The sequence below is a fragment of the Cyprinodon variegatus genome, unplaced genomic scaffold (genome assembly GCF_000732505.1).
Source record: "Cyprinodon variegatus isolate N-32 unplaced genomic scaffold, C_variegatus-1.0 Scaffold51, whole genome shotgun sequence".
NCBI lineage: Eukaryota > Metazoa > Chordata > Actinopteri > Cyprinodontiformes > Cyprinodontidae > Cyprinodon > Cyprinodon variegatus.
This window is the reverse complement of record NW_015150504.1, coordinates 703,735-727,882: the sequence shown is the minus strand read 5'-3', so window position 1 is coordinate 727,882 and position 24,148 is coordinate 703,735. Positions and strand designations below refer to the sequence as shown.

The following is a 24,148-nucleotide window of genomic DNA, read 5'->3' as shown; positions in this document are numbered from 1 at the left end:
ACGGAGGCTGAGTGAGTCAGCATTAGAGCTGGAGGAAAATGAATATGGCTACAGATCTGTTGTAAAACACAGGAGTATAACTTTGCCAAGTTCACTGCTGACATATTAAGATCCAATAACCACTAAACACACATGGACCTTTACACATAAATAGGTTTTATTATTATGGAAATCAAGAGTAGATGGGTCAGGCTTTGGAAAGGAAAACATGATATGTCAAAGATAATCTTTAGCATTTCCATTAGCAGGGATGCAATGCTTTTTTTCTGGAGAGCCAGGTTTGATTTATGATGAAAGCGGTTTATTTTAATGACTTTTTAATGGTCTCTGGTGTGCCTTAAAGTACCCTGAAGAATTTTTGCAGGCCTGTTTATTGCATGCATCCTATTGAATGCAGGAAACAATAAAGCTAGATTAACTTTAACTTGACAGACTTCGAGTTTTAGTAGAGCCTCCTCTGTCGGCATTGGACGTATATGAAACCAAGCAACACTGCAACCATGTGGGAAATAGAGCCTAAAAAAAAAAACAAAGACGCTACAGTGTGAAGCAGAAACTTGTTGCATCTAAAAGGTACCTAACTAAACATGTGATACGCATCAAAATGTCCACAGACATACACACGGTACTAATCGGAGTCTGTTTTCTTGGTCTGCAGCTGCCAAGAGTGAGAACATCTATAAAAAGCCTCATTTGTGCATGAGACTACAGGAAAAAAAATGTCTGCAACGGTGCCTGGAATGTACTGAGCAGTGTAAAAGGATTCACATACTTTAAACTTTTCTATTTTGCAGAATGTTTATTAGGGATTAAGTTTATTATAACAACATAAAACAGTGCATTATTTTGGGGAGGAAAAAAAATACATCTTTGAACCGTTAAAATATGATTTGACTCCAACAGCATTGCACAAAAGAAACAATATTACTAACTCTACTTTGCAAACTACCTTAAGGTCATTCCAACCAAGTGGAGTGCATTGTTAGCATCCATTTTCCTGTCTTGCCACAGTTTCGGATTTGGATTAAGGGCTAGAGTTTGACAGGGCCATTGTAGAACATGGATATGCATGTATGTATATGTATATATGTATTTTGCTCCATCCATTTTCCAATCATCTCTAAACAGCTTCACTGTCTCTTCAACATTCTGTAAGAATGATGAGTTGGCACTACAGTGCTGCTTTTCTGGAAGACATTTCATTTTTGATTTTAGGGATTTAATCAACCCTCTAATGTCTAATTGGCTAATAGGACTTCTTCAGGCACAATTTAAAAAAAGGCTTTCATCTCCTCACACTTCCATTAGGACCAATTTTTCTGAGTGAATTTCCAAGGTGAGGTCGTGATTTCCGCAGCACCTCTAAAGTAACCACAGAGCCATTCTTGTCAGTCTTCCATCTGTGTAGATGTAAGACTGGCTCTAACAGTAGTAACATTACAAACCCTAAAAAACACAGTCTTACAGGTCTGGGACTCTGGTTTAAGATACATCCAAGTAAAAAAGTCTTTAAACTAACCTTTCTGATCTAACCATGACAGTATTGTGTTTCTTAGAACAGGAGCTAAAAAGTAGAAACCCTTGTTATCCGGTGAGAGAGAGAAATGTCTGTCATTTATCTTGGACATATTAATACTTTATATCAGATATTTCTATTTTTGCCTGTGACAGGAGGTGTAAATAGAGCATGTTCTCTAGATAAATATTTGTGAGTAAAGAGGAAAGCTTCTCTTGAGAGCACAAGAGTACTATTTAAAATCTTCTCCTTCATTGACAGGAGATGGAGGATGGCACTGTGGCATTTGGTTGTTGGTATAGTCCTCCGTTACTTCGGTGGTCCAGGCACTGTAAGTCTTTCACCATTCTACAATGGACCACACATTCAGAGGAAATATCAGGGCTGAAAGTAAGTATTGGAGGGGAAAGTGCACCAGGCCGGATGTGCTTAAATTAGTGGAAACTGGAGGGATGTGCCCCTTAGAGCAAGGCAGCAGGCAGGCCCTCAGGCACTGTAGCTTTTCAACAAACCAGCAGGAACGGACAGTTTTAATTCTTCTCCATTCTTTGTCTCCTTCCTTTTTTTCACCTAGAAGACTCTGCTGCCTTTTTTATAGAAGGATACAGGAATGTTTTCTCTTGGCCTCTTTCAGATGATCGCTCATAGGCTATCCTCTTCCTTGTGTTTTGGTTTTATAACAAAGCAACACAATGTGTGAAAAACTGGTGACGTCACACTAACTAATCAGTGTTCAACTTGCACATTTAACACAATGGTTCACAGCAGAAATGTAGCACCTAAAATGACACAAAAAACACCTGTTCCTGTTTTTTCCTGCCAAACTGTCACCATCTTCAGCCAACATATTACCCCCACAGGAGTGGTAAGATTTCACTTCATATCCTGCAATTTTTTAATCACTTCAACTTCCAATGAACTTTGAACAAAAACAAGCAACTTATCTCTCTTTAACAAGCACTAAAAACCTTTTACTTAAGTTGTACAGTTAATGCAAACAAATGTTTACATTCCTAAAGGAAAAGGAAGCAGCAGGACAGAGCCTACAGTAGATCTTACAGAAAAAGATCTATAGCTACAATGTTCTCAGGAAAACATTTTTGTTCAATGACTAAAGGTAAAAAAAAAATGTAATCAAATCAAACAGATTACACTTTTTTGGATTAGAATATTTAAATTTTTCATAAATTTAAACTAAACCTTGCAGTCACCATGCGTGGGATTTCTGCAAAACAAATAAAATGCATAAATTAGTGTATCTAAAAACAAAGCTAGCTGTCCATGGCAACAATGAACAGCGTTTGATTTGATAGATACGATAAAAATAGGACTTAATTTTTCTTAGGCTAAAATTGGTAAATTTCACGAGGAAAAAGTTTCCATTATGTGGCTAGCAGCAAGATCATGCCTCTTTAATATATACTCTGACCTTTGTGACCTTTGGGACAATTTTATTTAATTTTAACTTTCGAAACCAAAGTGTCTATCAAAACTTTGTTTGGTTTTACTCGCATTGCCAGTTTAAAATATACTGATCTTGCTAATGAATAACTTGCCGTTTTGGCCAAGAGGAGTATCCATTAGGGAAGCTTAAGGAATAATTACAGACTTTTTTTTCTATCCATCTTAATCCCGGTGCCAAAGTAATTCACACAGTGTTTAAAGTCTAGCATTTACACTATTGCACAACTTACTGACACAAGAACTAACAGGCTGCTTTTGACCGTTATTTCAGATTGTGTCGACGGTTAAAACAAAATATTATTTAATTCACAGTTCATATTGAAATCCTGTTTCATATGCAACCATTTTATTTATCAGTACCTATTTTATAGGGCAAACATACACCTATTTGAAACAAATGTTGAATGTTAACTTATTTGACTCCAGATGCTTTTGGCTCCTTCCAAACTCCTATTTTTTTTCTTTAAATTCTTTTTCACCTTCCTGCATATCCCTCAGGCCTATAGCCTTTTCCTCCAACAATACACTTGCTTGTTGTTTGCAATGCTGTATTTTTGAGGCTGTATAAAAAGCTTTTGTTGAGGCAACACGCTAATTGACTAAAGTGAATCATGTGCTTGTGGCTAGCGTTGGTCCTCTGGTTTCAGCTGGATGATTCTCGTTTCTTGTGGGAAGAGAAGTTTTGCTTTTCCCCTCTGTTTTCTCCTAGTGAGACAAACAGATCAGTTAGCAGTAAAAGGTCCGTTCATCAGTTTTCTGGTGAGACATCGAAGTAGCAAAGAAAAGAGATTACCTAGTCGGAGCTTTCTTCTTACTTGGATAAAAGCTCCAACTATGTTGTTTAGGTAAGGTAACCTATAATCTACGTTTAGGGGATGTTAAAGAAATAGATCAGAAGTAGTCAGCTAAAATAAATGTGTGTCCTGGCACTAGAAGTGATTCTCTCCCTAAGTGTATGCAAATATTCACATTGCCAGTGGGAAAAAGAATAAATGAAAATCACCGGACTGAACTTCATTAGCAGGGTGTATTCTTAACTTGCATACAATAAGTGTGCCTAAATCCAGCCCTGACCTCTTCGTTTGGATTTACTGATGTACTACTCCGATAAGCCCACATAGGAATAGGGACATTTTTACAAAATGGTTCTATAAAATACCCATAAAGACAAGCCCTTCTTTAAGTTACCCCAGCACAGGCTCCCCTCAGGGCTGCGTCCTGAGCCCCCTGCTGTTCACCCTGATGACACATGACTGCGTCCCTAGGTTCACCACCAATCACATCGTGAACAAAACCATGGTGCTGGGCCTCATCAGAGACGACAAGGAACCGGACTACCGAGAGGGGGTGGAGCAGCTGGTGGATTGGTGCAGAGATAACAGCCTGATCCTGAACGTGGAGAAGATGAAGGAGATCATCTTGGACTTCAGAAGGAACCAGCCTAACCACGCTCCACTGGTCATCAACAGCTCAGCTGTAGAGGTGGTCAATAGCACCAAATTCCTGGGGGTGCACATCACAGACACCCTCACCTGGAATGTAAACACCACCTCACTGATCAAAAAGGCACAAATGCACATGTACTTCCTGAGGAGGATGAGGAGAGACCACCTGCCCCCATCCATCCTCACCACCTTCTACAGAAGCACCATAGAGAGCGTTCTGACCAGCTGTCTCACTGTGTGGCGTGGAGGCTGCAGCGCCTCAGACTGGAAGAAGGTGAGAAGAGTGGTAAGAACAGCAGAGAAGATCATCAGGGCTCCTCTTCTCTCCATTAAAGACATTTCATCCCAGTGCTGCGTGTCCCGAGCCCGTAACATCATCAATGACCCCTCACCCCCCCACCATGGACTGCTCTCCCTGCTGCCCCCTGGAAAGAGGCTTCCAAGCATCCGATGCAGGTCCAGCAGATTCCAGAACAGTTTCTTCCCCACTGCCATTAGACTACTGAATGTTATGTGAAATGGGTAATAAAAAAAAAGGGAAAAAAACCTGAAATGTTAGAACTGTAAGTATACAGGCACATGTTTACATTACTGTTTTTCATCACAATGTGTTTTTATCACTGCTGCTTACCTTATCAAGGCTGCACTTAAAAAATGAAATAGTCTAGAGTAAGAAATTTCTTTTGGTTTACACTTGTGTATACAAAATGACAAAATAAAATCTGTCCAAGTGTAAATCTTACAGGACTTACAAGTTGCAATGATTCCTCTTACAAGTGAAGCTGTCAGCACTAAAAGAGACAGAATAGTGGTTAATTACTCAAAATGCCACTAAAGTCTCACCTACTCACCAACAAATATCACAGCAGGGAGGTCAGGAATAAATTTTTGATAAAGGTTAGGCAGAGTTAGGCTATAAGCATTTAGTTTAAACCATCATCTAAAAAAATCACAGACTGCAGGACCCACAGAGATCCACAGTGCAGGTGGGACATTTGACAGTATAAGTGTTAGTTTTGCACCCTATATGTATATTCAGCCTTCATTAAAGAGTCAAGTTGTTCTAGTCAGACAAGACCAAAAATAAACTCTCTGGTGAATAACTATTGCACATCATCATGAATAAAATATTCCTATGGCAGAACATAGCAGCAGCAGGACCTCAGTGTGCAAATGCTGTACTTCAAAGAACACTGTGTAAATATTTGATAAAATATAGATAGCGCTAAATAAGAAAAACATGTTGTAAGATGACACTAGGAAGGAGGTATACATTAAGCAATAATGACCTGAAATGAGTCAAACTGTTAATGGTTCAGTCAAAATGCAGACCTACATTTAACTGAGAATCTTGAAAATTGATTTTCACATTCAACAGATTTGTACAGACGCTGTGTGTTTGTCCAATAGATAAAATCCAAAATGAAATAATTTGTTTCTGTGAGGGGCGGTACCCTCCCATGCCCAAAGTCATCAGATCAACTTCTGATTCCAAACAGCCTCTTATACATTAAGCCCTGCAGGGCATGGCCAGATGCAAGTCTTTTAATAACAAGGATATGTATACAACAGCCCAAAATGCACCAAACCAATGATACCTCAGTCTCCTCTAAAGTACTATTTAGCCACAAACGCACCATATTTGGACACACTGACAGCAACACAGAGAATTAAATTGACTAAGGTGCATTTTTTCCTCAGAGAGTCATACTTAATTAATCAAATGTCGAGGGGAGAAAAGAGAAAAATATGGAGTCAAGATGAGGAGAGAACCATCTGAGAAAACAGTGAAAGAGACAGAGAGGGCTGGAAAGTGTCTCCTTGTCATGTCAACACGATGGCACTGAATCGTTGTGGAAGAAGCAGACCAGGAGAGGTATTTCACCACTCTTCATCCCTGTGTGAGTGGAGCCTTCAGTCTGCCCCCCTAGAGTTTCAGCATCATGTAATTTAATTCGCAGGCAACAAAACAGAACTGAGAAAGGTTCAAGCAGGACAGAGAGAGAGAGCAGCGCTCACAACCACAACAGCCATTCAAGGATGACGGAGGATTTTCTGCCTTTACTGCCAGGCAAATCAGAGAAAAAACATCTGAGAAAGGATTCTAATGATTGAGTAGATTCCTTTTCTAGTCCATAAACAAAGCAGGTTATGGAAGAAAACTAGCCAAGAGATCTTATATTCAGACACTGTCATTCCGCTCAGAGTGCTAGATGGCTTACAGGCCTTCCCTTCATGGTGTTTCATGCTCTCCTAAAAACCAAAAAAAGTTTTCCTTATCTAACATTAATGGGTATGCTTCTGAGAGGTGATAAAGAAGATGGTCATAGGGGCCTAAGAATAATAACAGCTTTGTTCAATATTTATATTGCATCAAACGCAAATCCTTATCTTCATAAACAATTGATTTAAAAAAACTTTACAGTCACATGGACAAATACAGAATTGAACATGATGAGAATCACAGGTCTTCTGTACATTTAAACACTTTAGGTCTTTCCACATTGTCTCCTTGCAAGAAATTTAACTTCGGTCAGGGCAATGTTGTAAGGTAAGGTGACAATAAGACAATGGGCGGGACAACAGAGAGACAGATGTGCAACAAACAGCCGACTCAGTTGGATTACCCCCAGAATTGTTTGAGGGTTTCTGCAAATCAAGTCAGAGGAAGGTCATGGGTAAAAGAAACGTTTACATCCGGCATGATGTTACAAAACTGCAAAGCTCAGCAGAAGAGATAAGACTCTGACCAAGTCAAAATTCTGCCAATTTCCAGAGCCAAGTTTCTTTGAGAGTTTTGGTTCACCATTTAAATTTGATGATATAGCTTAGTTGTGCCTTTAACTGTATCCATTTAAATGAGGAAAATACATAAAAACAAAAATATAGACATACTGCACAGACATCCATACATACATACAATGGATTGAGTGGATTCAGTCAACTCTAGTTAATACTACCCTTTTGAAGTGTATATATATATATATATATATATATATATATATATATATATATATATAAAGAAAGAAAGAAAAGAGATTTCATCTTAAATGAAAGGTATATATTTTATTAGGTGGTATTTAATTTCAGCTCTGGAAGGGTTATTCTCTGAGTAAAACATTTTATAGTCTATATGCTACAGTTGACAATTCAATTTCTAAATCGGTTGGTTATTATTTCCTTTCTATATTATTAGCAGACCTGTTAGATGATTATTAAGCTCAAAAGTTTTCCAGACTTTAGAAATCCGTCAAGGTGAGAGTGACTGTAGAAAAAACATTTCCATTACTGGGCACAATCAGCAACTTCTCAGACTAAATCTTTCAACAAAGGTTACAAAGTGCAGGACATTTGGTTTAGGTTATTGAGGTCATGACCTCACAGGGTTTATTTGGACCTTTTGAACTAAAATAATCACAGAGCAGGCATCGGCAGTCTGGAACCACTTCAGTTTCTCACCGCCTTACCTGAAACAAGAACTTAGAGGGTGAGCCATTTCAATGAGCATTTTCTAATTATAGTTTAAATATGGGAGCTTTGGAGATGCTCCTTATAGAAGCTGAGGTCCTTTCTGTTGGAAGCAAAGTATTAGAGACTGTCTTTGTGGTTTGTCTGAAGAAGCAATTTGGCTGTTCGGAGGTAAGAGACTGTAAGGAGGGCCAGATGAAGACAGACAAGTTTTTTTTCATATTTTGCTTCTTTTTTTTATGACAGAGATGCAACAGTTATCACAAAGCAACTTTAACACACTGTGATAGTGTCTTACAAAACTACAAGTTCAAAAGTCAGTTAAAGTGGATATCAAAACCCTGAAAGAGAAACAGAAACATTTCAGAATTTGTCCAAGGCAGCCATTCCCTGTCATGTTGCACAAGGCTTTTGTCTCTGAACAAAGCAAGCTGCAGCCATGAAGTTCCAACTAACTTTTCCAAAATCAGATAAAAGACCTTGTACTGCTGTGCCAAGGGACAGCTGCGAGAGTGCTTACAGTTCTTTGGCTCCAGTTCAAGGAATCTAAGCCACAGAGTGGATCGAGCAGCCTTTACCTGAGTTACTTTGTTTAGATCTTTTAATTCAAGTTAGGGCTGGAGTGATGTGGCAAGAAACTACTATTGACTTCAAAGATCCAACTGTTTAATGAAAAAATTCAATAAATATTTTTATTTCTTCTAAGGGATTTTCATTTTTTAATCAAGACCATAAGACCAAAAATGAAGGGCCTTGTGAAAGACCCGATGCATGTGTGGAAGCCAAGCCCCAGCAGTCAACATGCCTTTGCTGAGAGAGACAGCAGCTGCTGTCCTGATAAGGCATGGCTAAACGGCAGAGGGGCCAAGAGTGTTAAAGATGGACCTCTCCTTCTCCAGAGAGTTGGTTCTGATCATGCCTGAGAAAAATATGCAGAATTTGTGTTAAACTTTGCTATGATCTAAACTTTGAAGAACGCTGCCAAACTGAACTTCCATGCTGGTGTTGGGAGACCGTACTGAGCGGTGGCTTTTCCCTTTCACTGTGGCCAATTTCTGCCTTTATCTGCATCATTCCTGCCTCAGCTGGCTGGATTTCTAAGCACTCATATTTTCCATTATGTTTTTTCTCTTCTGTTATCACTAAAAGTGCATGTCCTGAAAAAGGAAGGCAGGGTGATTTTGTATGATATGGAAACCAAAGACAAATGCATATCTCCTGTAAATCTGGGATGTGCCTGAGTGACGATGGCAACCCGGTGCTTGGCAGATTAACCACTAACAGAGCCCTTTATGGTCTGCACAACCAGAAACAGAGGAACAAACTTCCTATTGATTAATAAATGCAAAACACAACAACAAACAAATAAATTAATTACATCTTTAAAAAAATTAATAAGGAGATTTGAAACTGAATGAGTTTTTCATTGTTCAGCTGCAAAAGGTATGACTTTTGAGACAGATGTTTTATGGCATTTCTTTGGTCAGTCTTGGTCCACTTTAACTTTATGCTTAGGACTCTTGTTTTCACATGGGAGAAAGAAAACTTGTGTTTTAAGTAGGCTGGGAGCCTTTTCTCAAGGAGATATCCTTTACCACCTGCTCATATCAATCTCACTCCTGCACTTGTTGAACATGGAAGAAAATCTGCAGGGTCCAAGCAAAATGTCTACCACCAGCATACCTCAACGAATAAAAGATGTTTAGTCTTGCTGAGTCTTTTATCAAAGCAGCCCTCTGTTAGCAAGGAGAAAAAGTATCTTTATTGACACCTTGGCATTGGTCTTGGCAACATCCACTGTCCACTCACCTGGTGGTCCTGGGGTTTTTCTCTTGAATTGCAAGGAAATCTTTTTTTTTTTTTTGCATGAGCACCATAGTATGTCAAAAATCTGCAGGAATTTTGTGGACACAACCTATCTGACCTCCCAGCTACAAGGTGTACCATTTTACAGAGTGGATGAAAGTATTAATTTGAGTGTTTTTTTTTTTCTGCTCCGTGACTGAACAGCTTTTCATCAGACTCTGAATATTGAAACTATTTTAAGCGGAGCCCTTCCAATATTTACCAAAGAGAGTAAAAAACAGTTTCTTTTTCATGTTGGTGGTTTAGAACATGTGGCATTCATCACTGAATATGCTCAGGTGGAAGGAGAGCACAGAGAAGAGCGCACTTGAAGACAGGAGCACCTGTATTCTTTCAGAGAAAGTAGAGCTTGAGAGAGAGAGAGAGAGAGAGAGAGAGAGTACACTGTACTTCTCAACAAAGAATAACTCATCTACTGAAGAGAGGAGAAAAATCAACAACAAGCAAAATTGTCTGAGGTGGGCCGCCTTTTCTCACAACCCTCAAAAAGTTTGCTTTACTAGCCAACTGCAACTGTTTACCCAGGCCATTTGTCAAAGCAAGAGAGCTGGTCTCTTTTTAGACAGAAATGTAACACTCGAAAGTTAACATCTCTTTTAGATCAAGAAGAAAGGCCAGAGATGGAGAAGCAAGCTGATGAACAGTGTCCTCTGTTTGCAGTCTTGTACATACATGAAATAAGGGAGAAAAAAGAAAACAGAGTTTGCCATTTGGCTATGGTTCTGCTGAGATTTGAAAAGCATCTCAAGAGCTGCTGGATGAAGACATTGAGCTGTGGGATTGGTTGATAGATTTAGCAAAACATTTTGATAAGGGATGCCAGGCTTCCATTGCTTGTAGCTGTGGTTATTCACTCCCAATCCAATTGTGCTGTTACATTGAACACTTTGAAAAAGGCAACTAGCAGCTATTCCCTAAAAAGAGGTGCTAAAAAAAGGAAAAGGTTCAGATATGCCAATGGTTTACAAAATTACTGCACTTCAATATGTTGAGTCATTGCATGCATGTGATAGATTTTCAAGTCAGTCTGTGTCATTGCCTTCCAATTAGTCCGAATATTACTGAACATCTGTCATTTACAGAATGGATAATTATGTCTTGTGAAGTCAACCCTGTGCATCTGTTTGTGTCCTAACGGAGTCCCAGCAAATAAAAGTTAACATCTGCTGGCAGCAGAATGAGCCAAGACCACAGTGCTGCAGTCTTGGTTGCCCAATTAGGCAGCGTCACACCTGCTGTGAGGTTTAGGTCAGCACAAAGGTGATACTCTATGGAAACATTAGCAATTCTTGATAGAAGTCCTTGTAGACTGGCTTATTGGAGGTTGACTTTTCCTTTGAATTGCAAGGACAAAGATCAAATTCATTTATGATCAAAATGGAATTTTACTTTTCAGAGACTTACTTAGTTGACAAAATCACCTTATGAGTTATTGCCAGAGGAAACCTGTGATGATGACTTTTAAACTTAAAGTTATGCAGCATCCTAAGGAGGACAAAATATACTCAAATCAGATTTAATATTATGACCAGATGCCTAAAGATGTGGCAGTCCCTCTTTTTGCAACTAGAGGAGGTGAACTAATGTAGTTCTGTAAATTCTGAGATGTAGGTTCTTATGGACTTGACTCTTTTGTACAGGACATTGCAGACATACTAAATTGGAGATCTGGGGAACTTTAAAAGGATTTTTATACCTCAAACACTTGCACTTGTTAGGTCATGATGGAACATTTATGCTCTGAGGCAGGTAAAGGTTTACAAGCAGAACATTTCCCAAAGAATTACATTTTATATAGTTGGTGGCCTTTTCCCCCCTTAACTATTCCTGGCAGCATGTGTCTCCCAACACCTGGCAATCTATTTGATGAAAAAATAAAAATAAAAAAAAGTAGATTAGGTCACTTTATTTTTACTCCATCATCCAGTTCTTGTTCACATATGGTCATTACTGGTGTTTCATCCTGTTCACTGGAGTCAAAATTAGTACCCTGCAGCCCCATATGTCACATCTTCCACATTCTTAATACTGTAACACCTTTGAAACCAAACAAAGATGAATACCTTCAGCAATATGACCAACAACGGTTAATTTTGTGGAACTCTCAGACAGAAAAGCCTTAAGAAAAGCCATGCTCACCATTGGCATAAACAAGTGTTGGCTGACTGCCTGTGACTATATCTTCCTTAAACCACAATCATAGATACTGAGACACTTCTCAATATGCTTAAGTCAGAAGAACTGCAGTTTTTGTGGTGCCATATCCCTTGGTTTGTCAATTTTCTCAGCTTCTAAATCTTTAAAGAATAAATGATCTTGCTGCCCTAATGGTGTCAGGATGAACAGATTTACATTAGTCTTCACTGACCTGCATGACATGTGAGTTAAATACAATATTTTTCTGCCCAATTGCTATAAGACAGAAGGAAATAAACTCAATTTTAAAAATAGAGAAAAAATTGAAGTAATAATAGTTTCTGAAGTACTTGTAGAGTAGCTAGCTGTGCTTCAGTGCTAGATTTGTTTGAATAAAAAAATGAAATACAGAGATCTGTTTTCAAATTTTTTAAAAAAAATTAAAAAGGTATTTTAGAATAAGGGGAACCACCTGTGCCAAATTTAGAAATTAAGTTCTCTTAGCACCAAGCTAATGCAGTATTGTTGTCACTCCACAAAATAATTGATGAACAGCTAGTACATATTAAAGTTGATCTGTGTGATAAAGGAGAAAAGGAAGTCTTCTTCATCATCACTCTCAAGCAGTAACTATAATTGCTCCATATGGGAGAAAGACAGGACGCTCCTTTAGCTTTGATTGATGAACAAAGTATGTAGCCTATAATCTGCCACAAGACCGATTCTGGATCACATCGTGCCACATGTTTAAAGTACTGTAAGCATAGAGGGATTTCCATGGAAACAAATACACGTGTCATTGCATCTGGTACCAACGAGCAAGACTTAGATTTGGAGTTGAAAACCAGGAAACTCCCTCCGTATTTAATTTGCAAGGAGTAAAAGACTCTCACGAGGATCCAGTTGTTTTAGCCGATATACAACTGCAAGCATTGTCCAGCAGATTTTTTTTACTTGAAAAAGATGTAAGAAACAATCCCTCACCAAACCAAATGCATGTTAACATCTTATGTTTTAGGTTTGCAGCCTGTTACTGTCTTTAAGTAATTTCGCCGCCTGAATTGTTCCCTTACTCAACATTCCCAATTTAGGGTTTATGTCACCATAGCTAACATCTTCCTTCTACTGAGGCTTAGACTCATCATGGTTGCTGCTCAACAGTGTTAAACACTCTTTCCAAGAGTTATTATCACTCTTTGAAAAACTACCATTATGAAGTATTCAATTTGTTTAAGTTATTCTACTTTTTCTTTCAAAAGTCATCAGAAATGGATAGGATGCATCCTCTTATAAAGCGGAGACCAAGCTGAAAGATTTACAGCCTCTAAAATCTAGTAGCACAGCATTTCCAGCTGTGGTCTGTACCGACAGAAGAATGTGGTGAAAACTGTCATCACTTTCATTAGGCTGAGTACTTCTTTGCCTTTTCCTATTTCAGCTGTTTTCTCTTGTGTGATTTCCTGTTGGATTATCTCAACTATACATATATGTTGGGTTATTTTTGGATCAATTCCTGAGAATGATAGAGAAAAATGGCTTCAGGCTCTCTGCACACGGGGGAGCACAGTCTTCCTGTTGAATTTCATGGCATATAATCAATTAAGTAAAAAGATTTATGCAAAAATTCTCATTTTCAATGTAGTGTGCACAAAAGTTTGAAATCCACAAAGCACTCTCAAACTATTCATGACCCTTTATCCATTTCACTCCTTATGTTTTGCATTTAGTCAAATTACAGTCATAAAAATGCAACATTTTATTAGGGATGTAATAGATTGAACAAACCAAAGTAGGATATGAGGCAATATGAATAATGTTGTTGTTTCTTTACCAAAAAGAGTTATCCAGAGACATTTACAGTAGATACCTAATTTTATCTTGCAAATACTGTCTTGCTTGAAATTGAGCCCCCACCCTAGTCTCAAGTCTATGCTGCCCCTGACTGGTTTACTTCCAGTACTGGACTGTATTAAATTACATCCATCTTCCCACCAGCTGTATTAAGCTTTCCAGTTTCCTGCAACATGATTTTACCATTATGATTTGGTGTACATAGTTTGTCTCATATCATACAGAGTATTTTTTTTTTTAATGTAGGCCAAAAGGTCAAATTATCTGAGCTAAGCAATTTCTTCCACATGTTTGTTGGGTCTCCTAAATGGCTGGTGGTAAACCTCTAGGCTTTCTTATTGGTTTCTTTCAGCAATGCTCTCTTTTGCTGCACTTCCATAAATATTTGTGAAGTGTATGACAAACTGTTGTCTCATCAACAGCCTGTCCCACCTGAGTTCTTGATCTATTTAAGTCCCCTAGTGTTACTACTATATGCACCATTATGGCTGCTCCTCCTGGGTAATTCTCTCCAACCCCAGACATTACATTTCAGCTTTTAGTTTAGGTGCTTGGTTTAGGGTTAAGGTGGGTATATTTTTCTAATCAAACACTACTTTTCCTCTCTCTACAAGTTTCTCCCTGACCTATGTCTTTGTGCACTGGCCCTTTAAGATTCAATTTGTTCACCAACGGTCATGTACAAACCTCTAAGGCCTCAACACAACAGCTGCATTTGTACAGAGATTAAATTACACAGCGGAACTCTATTTACTAAATAAGGCAACTTCTGAAGGCAACTGAACATACAGGTTTTCATATAGAGGCACCAGATAAAAGGGGATTGAATTGTCTCACCTTTCACATCCTTCCTTTTTTACAGGAAAGAACATACATGATTTTCCTTATACTCCTTTGTATGTCTGCTTTACAAAATAAACAAACAAATGAACTAGAGGATTTGTGGCTGCAAGGAGACAAATAGATGAAAAGTTTAAGACATTGCTGTGTGAGAGAAAATCAATTAACAATAAATTTAGAAGATACCATGACTTTACATCATTTTAGAAAATAAAATAACTTTTCATTAGAAAAGAATGTTACATGAGATCATGTCAAGCCTGTTAAAATAATCTGTCTTGCTAATAAAAGAGAGACTGAGTAGGTTGTGATTACCAAGCTAAGGGCCAAGATGCATGTCTTAGGGGCGCTGGGAGGAAACGGCAGGCCATTACAGCACAACTAACGGTCTGTTAATCAGCCTATTAGGGTTTAATTGAGGGTAGTTAATTAGGAGTCAGTGGGCAGTCTGTGCTTTGGGGTCAGGGGCCGATGTGACAAGCAATCTAAGAAGAGTGTTACTGATCCACTGAGCCACTGATTGATTGGCAGGAAAATTGCTCCTAACGATACCTGTCTATTTTAAGCCTATTTTAGAGGCTGTAAATTAAGCCAGCCATTCCATTAAACCAGAAAACAACAGGGATGATGCTGGAACAGAGCAAACACATTTACAGTACACCCAGACTGGATGGCTCCACAAAAATCATCAAGCTCTGGCTCGCCTTTGAGTTCCTGAGCCTTTTAAACTGAGTGGAAAACACAATAAAGAGTCAGGAACGTACATAGGCAAGAGTCACACCATCTCCACGCTGAGACAACTCCACGTCCAGGAACTCCCCCCACCTCACATATGGGGCAGTGGAAAACAAAGATGTGCTTGTCTTAGACGCCTAAAAGCCGCTCCGCATAGGGCAACAGCTACCACCAGAAGCTGATTATGGACTCTTTAAAGTTAGATTTGATTTAATGTCCCACCCGAGCCTCAGCTGGACCACGGGGCACAGGAATGTGGCTCACTGTGAGGATTGGCCCACTTAGCCTCGGGTTTGGATTCATCTTGTTTAAGGGCCAGTCAGGGGCAACACAGAAGGGGCCACATTGGGCTCTCCCCATCAAGGGAATAAACATGCTGCATGCGCAGGGGCCAAAATCCAATAAAGGGCCAGACAAAGGCCTGTTTCTTTACTCAGAATGCCAAACAACATGTGATCCCCCTTAAGGTTCATAACTCCAATGTCTGTTCCCAAAAGTATTTGGCATCTGAAAAAACACCGGGGCAAGTTTTGGGACGTCACGCTGAGGATGCCATGCGCTCTACGATCATTATATTGACCATTTTACTGAGCAAACTGAAATATTGTATAACACAGAAGAATTTAGTTTAATTCTCTATAGACATGCTAAATACACATCTAACAAATATAACTAATCTACACATAAGCCTTAAAATTAAGGTTGGTGCCATACCTGTTACAGACTAACAGAAAACCTACTACTAAGTGCTATCTACATTAGAATTGGAATAACAAGCACCAAGCAAGAATATTTTTTATATTGTTGCCTTACCCTAAAGTCAATTAAATAAAGGGTTTTTTTTCCGTCTAAACTTCAGTGGTTTACACAAAGCTTGGACACATTCAGCGCTGTCCCTAAATGCTCATATAACCATGCATACCCACTGGTTCATTTATTTTAAAGCAGTAGTTGCTGTTCAACCTCTGTGACTTAAGAATGTTGGCTGAGGATTTACAAGGCGACATTTACAACGGCAACACAGGCGTCCCTGTTCTTATCCCATTTTCACTCTAGGAAGGCCACACAGAAAACATCCCGATCGCCCAGGGAGCTCGGACACGGACAATCAAGGACCCTGATATAAACTTGTTTTGGACAAGCTAAAAAGGCTCGGAGATTTCTTTATTGTAATAGTAGGAAAATATGGAATTATACGTTAATTCCTCAAATAGACCTAAATGATAAATCAATTAGGCAAGTGAAAAAAACATGCTTGGAAAACAACCTTGTTCATAAACGTGAAGCTGAAACAGAACTTTTTTTTATGAAACCACAAAGTAAACAGTGGCAGCTACTGACTTACGAGGCGAGAGCGAAAGCAAACACAGTTCAGAGTTTTATGTGAAAAAAAAAAGAGCTGTCTGTCTGAACAAGGCAGTATTCATGTGCTGATTCATACCAGCCTGTAACTCAGTTAGGGGACAGCCATCTGCTATCACAACCTCCTGCCAAGAGACTATCACAGAAGGAAGGACGGGTTGTGAATCCTCATGTCTATGTTACAGTAGCTTCATATAGACTTACTGGAACTAACACCTCTACTACATGACAAATAAAGAGCTCCGTAACTGTTGAGAACAGTTTTCTGCTTCTGATTGGCTCTCTGATGAAAGAGCACCACATTAGAAAAGTTCTTAAGCAAAATAAAGGCCGATTTAGCCACACCTAAAAGTTTAGGGTGACATTTACAGTGGGTGTGTGCCTGCAAAACACATTTTAATGAGAAAATTTAGAGACACAGCTAAAAAGCTTACTGTCATGCATCTTTCGTGAGTATTTATTATACATGGCTATAGGTGAGATAGCTCATTTAATGTCAATTCAGGCATAAATGATTGGTAAGCATATCTAAAACAGCTCTATATTGGTTTGCTGCTTCTTTCTCATTCTGTTCTTGGGTATTAGGTAGTTCATTTTATTTATTTGCTTATTGATCTGGCAGTAAAGTTGCTATCTTGATGATAGAGCTGGAAAACATATATACACACACACATATATATATATATATATATATATATATATATATATATATATATATATATATAAATATATATATATACACACACACATATATATACACATATTGTATATATTTGAAGATATCTAGATTCTATTCAAAGGAGATGAAAATATATGGTTAATATTGAGATTATCTAGATTGGCTATAAACTGCCAGTATTTATGCTAATCCTCAGCTGTTTCGTAAAAAACTGCCGTTGAGAGGCATTTGAGACGAAGTTTTGTTTTAAAGGTACCTTCTTTTATTTACTTTTTAAAACAAAATCATATCGAGATAAATATTATAGATAGCCTTTCAAAATAGTGAGCAGTTATTTCTTGCCATATTCCTCAGCCCAAGTTGATCAGCCTTTTACTGCTTTGAACCAAAGAGGATCTCAAGAATTGTAATTCCTACAGGGCTGTTTGAAATTATGGCCAAAAAAATCATATTTTGCAAGTGAGTATTGAAAAAAATGATCATTTCTACTTAGAGGTCCAGGCTGCCAAATCCCTTGGTTTCTCTGCACACATTAAACTATGTTTTAAAATTGTGTAATTTATATTTTGGTTTCCATCTCAAAAATGTGGTTTGTTCTTGTTTTTATAATTTTAAGTCTAACCAAGTCATATTATATGGATGAATATGGTTAAATACAACTTATGAATTCTATCTCCCAATGATTGGTGATTAATGTCTATTATCCTTATTAGAACCTGATCTTGTCTAGGTACGTGTTACCAACTGGCTCCCTGAGTTCAAACGATGAGTGGTGCTATTGCTTCCTAAATAAAGGCAGTAGAGCCTTTGCAGTTTTCGCAGCAGCTGAAGAGGAATTTAACTGAGTGGCATTTATTCAATTTTAACTATTTTCCTTAATTATAATTTTTTGAAGCATATTGTGATTTTCTTTATTGTGTGACTTGCTAACTTAATAAAATGTACACACATAATTATAGTTAATTATAAAAAGTTTTATTACTCTAATTGTTTAATCAAAGAACTGAGCTAATCTCCAGCTGTAAAAAGTTTTGATTAGTATGTTTTTCAATAAGAACCAACACCAGATAGAGCCCTGACAAAATCATTTTAGCCTTTATTTAGCACTTTGTTTTTTTTTTCCATCTGCTAACTCTGGCTTTTTAGCAACCTTGTTTGTAGTTGCAGAAGGCAGCAGTTTACAGCCAAATAGAAACTGTGAAATGTTAATGAACAAAGCAGAGCATTCAGCAGCTATTAAACCAGATGTGCCAAAGTAAATGTCGGACTTCCACTCCTGAGAGGGCGATTTCAAACATGACCCTATAGAAGCAAATACTTTTTAGAGTCCACTCAAATATAGAAACATAAATGAGGTGATAAGGTTTATTAGAGTAAACCTTTTCAACCATATTTCAATAACTTTTTTTTTTACTATATTGTTATAGGACATGAAATTATGTCTATTTTTCATCTTGTTCTCTTCAAATGCTCTTTCAGGTTACATTCTCTTTTCCTACTTTTAGTATGCTGGCCTGGGCAACATGCACACTGCAAGTAAGCTTCTACAGTGTCTGAACAAATGCAGCTGAGACTGGCACTTGGAACTGTGCCAAGGTTGCGTTCCAGGGTCCATTTCAAGCTCCTGAATTGGGTTCAGACCAGTATGATCAGCTCCAGAATCTGGCTTCTTGCCCTGTCAAAAACATTCAAAGATTTAGTATGAAAGCTCCCTCGGAAGTCAGAAGCATCACCTGGGAAGCAGGTGCATGGATAATAAGTGGTAGTGAGTGGGGGTTTTATATCGATTCAGGCTACCATGTGAACTGTCACAGTCAGAAAGAAAATAGGTGTCATCTTTTCGGGCTGATTTAGAATGACAAAAACAGGAAACTTGCTTTCTAGAAGACAGGGCGAGAAACATATTAAAGACTTCTACGTCTGTAATGCACTGTGCCTTACATCCCATGCTAAATAGGATGCAGTTGCAGACTGCTAGTTTCAACCCACAAGTTCAAGAAAAACAGGAAACTACCTTTCACAGACCGGGATCCATTTCCTTTGATTCAGATCTGCAAACCACAAGTTTCACATACTCAATCACCAGGAGGTTACAGATGCTACCTACACAACAGCAAATGGTGTCATGACATGGCATTTCTAACCACAAAGAGTCTACCATAACAGGCAGCTGTGTTTCGACCTGTAAAGAAGAATACTTAGAAATCTGAACCTTTACATCTCAGGTTCCACAGAGTAACAGAAAAAAAAACAAAGCAGAATATCACCACTGAGCCCTTCAAGCATTTCCATTTCAGGTGAGAAATTATTTATCTTGTAAAGGTTTTGTCTGATAACCCATCACCTCTTAAAACTAGTCTTTTCTGGGAGGTTTACTACATCCTGAGGCTCTCCTTGTTCTTTCAACACCACTTCTCCCATTTCTCCTGCTTTTCAATCTCCTCCTCCAGAAAGGTTTTGTGCCTTCGCCAACAATATATATCGAAAAAAAAGAACAACCAAATACGTCAAGAAGGTAAATGCTTATCTGGGCAACAGGCTCAAGTTACCAGGTGCATAATGATCTAGGCCATTATTATTGACCTTTCTTCACTTACATGCAAAAATGCACATAAAAAGGAGACAAAGTAACCTGCAAGGCTAACTAATATACAGTACTAAAAACTGATCCCTTACTACTCACAGCCCCTTGCAAACGTATTCAAACTTTCTGAACTTTCCAGATTTTGTAATATCACAACAGATTACTACCAGAAAAGCAATAAGTCGCTTTCTAAACTTTATGCAAACAGTTTCAGACATTTTGGCCATAAATTGGTATAAAGCACCAGACCCAAATCAATACTTAAAAAAGCAGCCAAAATGCTTTCATCCAATTCCTTCATTGTGGCCGGATCTAACTGCTGCATGTTTTTTTCTGGTTAAGGAGGAATTACTATTTGGGTAACAGGTTTTCTTTCAGCCCTTGGCTCCAGCTTCTTCCCATTCATTCTAAACTAGCTTCCCTGCTAGTGCTAAAAAGATGAGCCCAAAACATGATGCTGCCAATCCTATGTTTTTGTAATGGTATGGGATGTAAAAGGTTATCTGAATAGGTTTTTTTTTGCACACACAGTATTGCATGCAGGTCGAAAGGTTCAATTCCAGTTGTTCAGTTCAACTCTATGCCTTTGCAAAAGGAGAGTGTTTCCGCAGCATCACGCTGGCCCCAACATGCTTCACCATGGGACAGGTGTGCACAGGAGAAAGTGAAGCAGTACCTTTCTGCTGATTTTCTGATGATTAACTGAACATTGCTCAATGAGATGCCCATAGCTTTTAAAGTTGTTTTATAACCCAATTCCTGCTTTAACCTTCACAGATTTCAGGTCTAAAGTGGTCAAATGACTAACGTACTGAGATTAATTTAAATTTTACTATAAAATTATTTCAAATAGTTACACTGGATTCTAATTAGCAAATATCATAATTAAAATTACTTTCACATTTCTAATGGTTAAAAGTTTAAAATTATCTTCTAGGTCATAACTATTTTCAACTTTGTGTGGCGCTCTCACATCAGATCCCAACAAAATGCACTGATTTTAGTGAGAAAGTGTCAAAAACTTTTGCAAAAACACTGAATTTATTTGCTTTAGGTTCTGCAACATTACTTAAAACATGCTGTGAGCTCAGTGCGAGAGAAACTGTGGCTTTTGTTTTGTATGTAGAACAACAGGATAAAGCGATCAACACAGTCCAGATGTTCTCTTTTTCTCGTAAACACTTTCCACAAACATCTCTCTGAGCAATGTGCCGCTCAAAATGCTGTAGGGCAGTTTTACTGAGGTTTGACAATAAAGCCTGCGACAAGCCATATTTGTCATCTTGTGGCACGCAGTACTACACATCAGCAAACTTCGCAGACCCCCCTCATTCCAATGCAGGCATTGTGTAGGAGTCTAGCTTTTCTGTAAAAGCAACCTTTGTGATGTTGAGTTGCTCAAATTATCCCTGAAGTTGACCTCAGGGTAAGTCGTTCTTTCCACACAAGATTTTGTCTAAAGGCAGAAAGGAAGATACGACACTGTGGCTCTGTCAGACAGGATTTACAGACTGGGGAGCAAAGCACAGAGCTCTCTCACTCAGTGAAACCAAATGCAGAATGCTCTCGCCTCAGGTTTATCTGAACCCATCTGCAGCAATGCTCCACTTAACGGCGCCTCCAGCTGACTGTTGGTATGTTGGAGTAGTCGTTGAAGCAAAAGATGTCTGCAGAATTCACCTTCTCAAACTGGACCAAAATCCCAGAAATGCAAATCATCGTTTCATGTGTCATCTCGCTAGCTCTTGTCTGGAGCTCAAGAGGTCGTTGACATTTTCCCGACAGACATTTAGAGTACATCAGCTTCTATCCCCGACCACCCGTCACCCTTCCGTCATGAAATACCACAGAACAAGACACCTACCTCAATTATTCTGTCATGGATTTGAAGGCCTCCCTCCTTGTCTGCTGGACCTTTCTCAACAATCTTGGACACAAAGATCCCTTCATTTGAAGTGCCGTCACTGTCGTCCTGTGGATTAGATTGCTGTTATTTTTCAGCGAACAATAAAAGCACAGTTCTTACTTTGACAAGAACATGGCATGCATTAAATTCCTTTAAAACTTGGCCAAAAACCTTTGGAATTTTTTTTTAGGGAAATTCCTCTCTAAGTAAAGACAAACAAAAGGAAAGAGATTTTAAGGATAGGTTTGATTTTTCAGGTCCGATAAAAGCTAAATCATTCCAAAATTACTGGGGTTTTTTCAAAGGCGAAGAAAAAAAAGAGAATTAGAGAGTAAACTAGAACACCATGATAACTGTCGTCTGACACACAGAGCTCTATAGTTCACAAAGTTAGCAAATACATGACATAATTGGCTACAAAAACATGTACATTATGCTTAACAAAAAGATGTAGCTAATTTGTAGACCCTTATTTTGAAATAAGAAAAAAACAAGTTCTTGAGTTGTCGCATGTGTTCAATCAGTTCAAGGTAGTCAATTAAACACAATTACAAAAGTTTTAAAGTCTAGATCGAGTCTGAATTCCTAACTTGGCATATAGTTGGGTAGTTCGCAGTAAACACATCAGAGTTTTAGGAAATTTATAAATCAGAATTTGAATAGGGTTTATTTGCCAAGTTTTTACACAACATAAAATAAAAAAATCTGACTTTGATTCCATTTGAATCTCAATAGGTATGAACTCGTAATGGTTAGGTGCAGGGTAGAGGTCACCGGATAGGCTTCTACAAATGGGTTAGAAATGAATAGAAGTCAGTGCAAAAGCCTCTATATCAAATATAGAGAGATATATTGTGTGTCTGTATCTCCATCTCAGCGCCGTTTTGTTATCAGACCTGGATCAGACCAATATTAGTGGTGTCATTGGTGAATTTCAGGAGTTCAATGATGGGTCACTTGCGTACAGAGAAGTACAGTAGGGAAAAAACACACCCCTGAGGAGTGGCCGTGTTGATAATTTCTGAGTGCAAGAATACTGCAACAAGCTGAGTGTTAGCTCCTAAGGATGCTAAAATTAGCATCTGATGTAAAGGTTTAGAAGTAAAAGTGTAATGTCCCAGTTGACAATGGATCTAGTAAACAGCTGGTCAACTTTTGTTGAAATAAAAAAGTAATTTAATCAAACCTGCAATATTAATTTTTTAAGATTTATGAGACTTTTTCCATGCATTTGGCAATAGGACCGTCTTAGAATTAGGCCATGCAAAATTTACATTTATATACACATAAAACAATATTTTTCTTTCATAGCCTAACTTGCAGCATACGGAGTTAACAATAACAGTCAATCAGATTAACTTGCTCAAGGAGCTAGCCTATATTCATACAATTAGGTTTAAGTTGGAGTTTTTTACCTACTAACTATAGTTTAATAACAGAATTATGTTAGCGATAGAGATAAAAAGTGCTAAGGGTTTCCAGAACATAACTTGGATAGAGAAAAACTATTTTGAGTAAGCACTGATGATGAATAAAATAAGTTTTCACTTGACAACTTTTTTGAGTGTATTCACCCTTTAACCCCTCTTTTCAGCGCAAGCATTTATTTTAGCATAACGTGCTTCTTCGCCTAAAGGACTTACCCTATACGACTAAAGGGACAAACAAGTTGGCATGTTCAGGGGTCATAAGGAAGGTTGCTTTCAGCACAGCTGGCCTGTGCACCCCCCAGTCTGAGCTAAATCTGACTTAGCACCTTGTAGCAGTCTCACTGACAACACAAGAAATATGTCCCACACACCTGCTGAGCCGTGCAGCATGACCGCACTTTAATGAGTTAACTAAAGAAACCTCCAAGCAGGCAGTAATTAACAGTAATTGGTCGTCAGGAAATGCAGTTTTATCCTACGAGGGTTTGCTGTGTATTTTTACAAGTCTCTTTGCCTTTAGTTGTCACAGAATCAGTGAGCAAATTATAATGGTTGAGAAAAAACGTTTTCATGCACCTTTAACTCTCTCACAGTTTATCATGTTAGATGCACAAACTTTCCCTTTTTTGCTTGGACTTTATGTGATAAACCATAGACCGTGTAGCAGCTGCTGAAGCACTGTTTTGATATATATATATATTTATATAAAAATAGGAATATGAAAAGTGTGACACATTTAAATATGGTTTCCCTACTTGGATACCTAGGAATAAAATTCAGCATAACCAATTGCCTCATGAAGTGTATTTATAGTCTATCTCTGTTTATTTAAGTTAGGGTTAGAAATCTTGTCCCAGACATTTCCC

At 38.2% G+C, this 24,148-nt stretch overlaps 1 protein-coding gene across 2 annotated transcripts in view; it reads right to left on the bottom strand.

Annotated features, from left to right (window-relative positions):
- The window catches only part of pdzrn3 (PDZ domain containing ring finger 3), a 123,201-nt gene that overhangs the window by 83,728 nt on the left and 15,325 nt on the right, over positions 1-24,148 (bottom strand). For both annotated transcript variants that reach the window (XM_015370992.1, XM_015370993.1), the window contains one exon: positions 21,811-21,918. In XM_015370992.1, the coding sequence (XP_015226478.1) occupies positions 21,811-21,918 (108 nt within the window). The remainder of the gene's footprint in view (positions 1-21,810; positions 21,919-24,148) is intronic.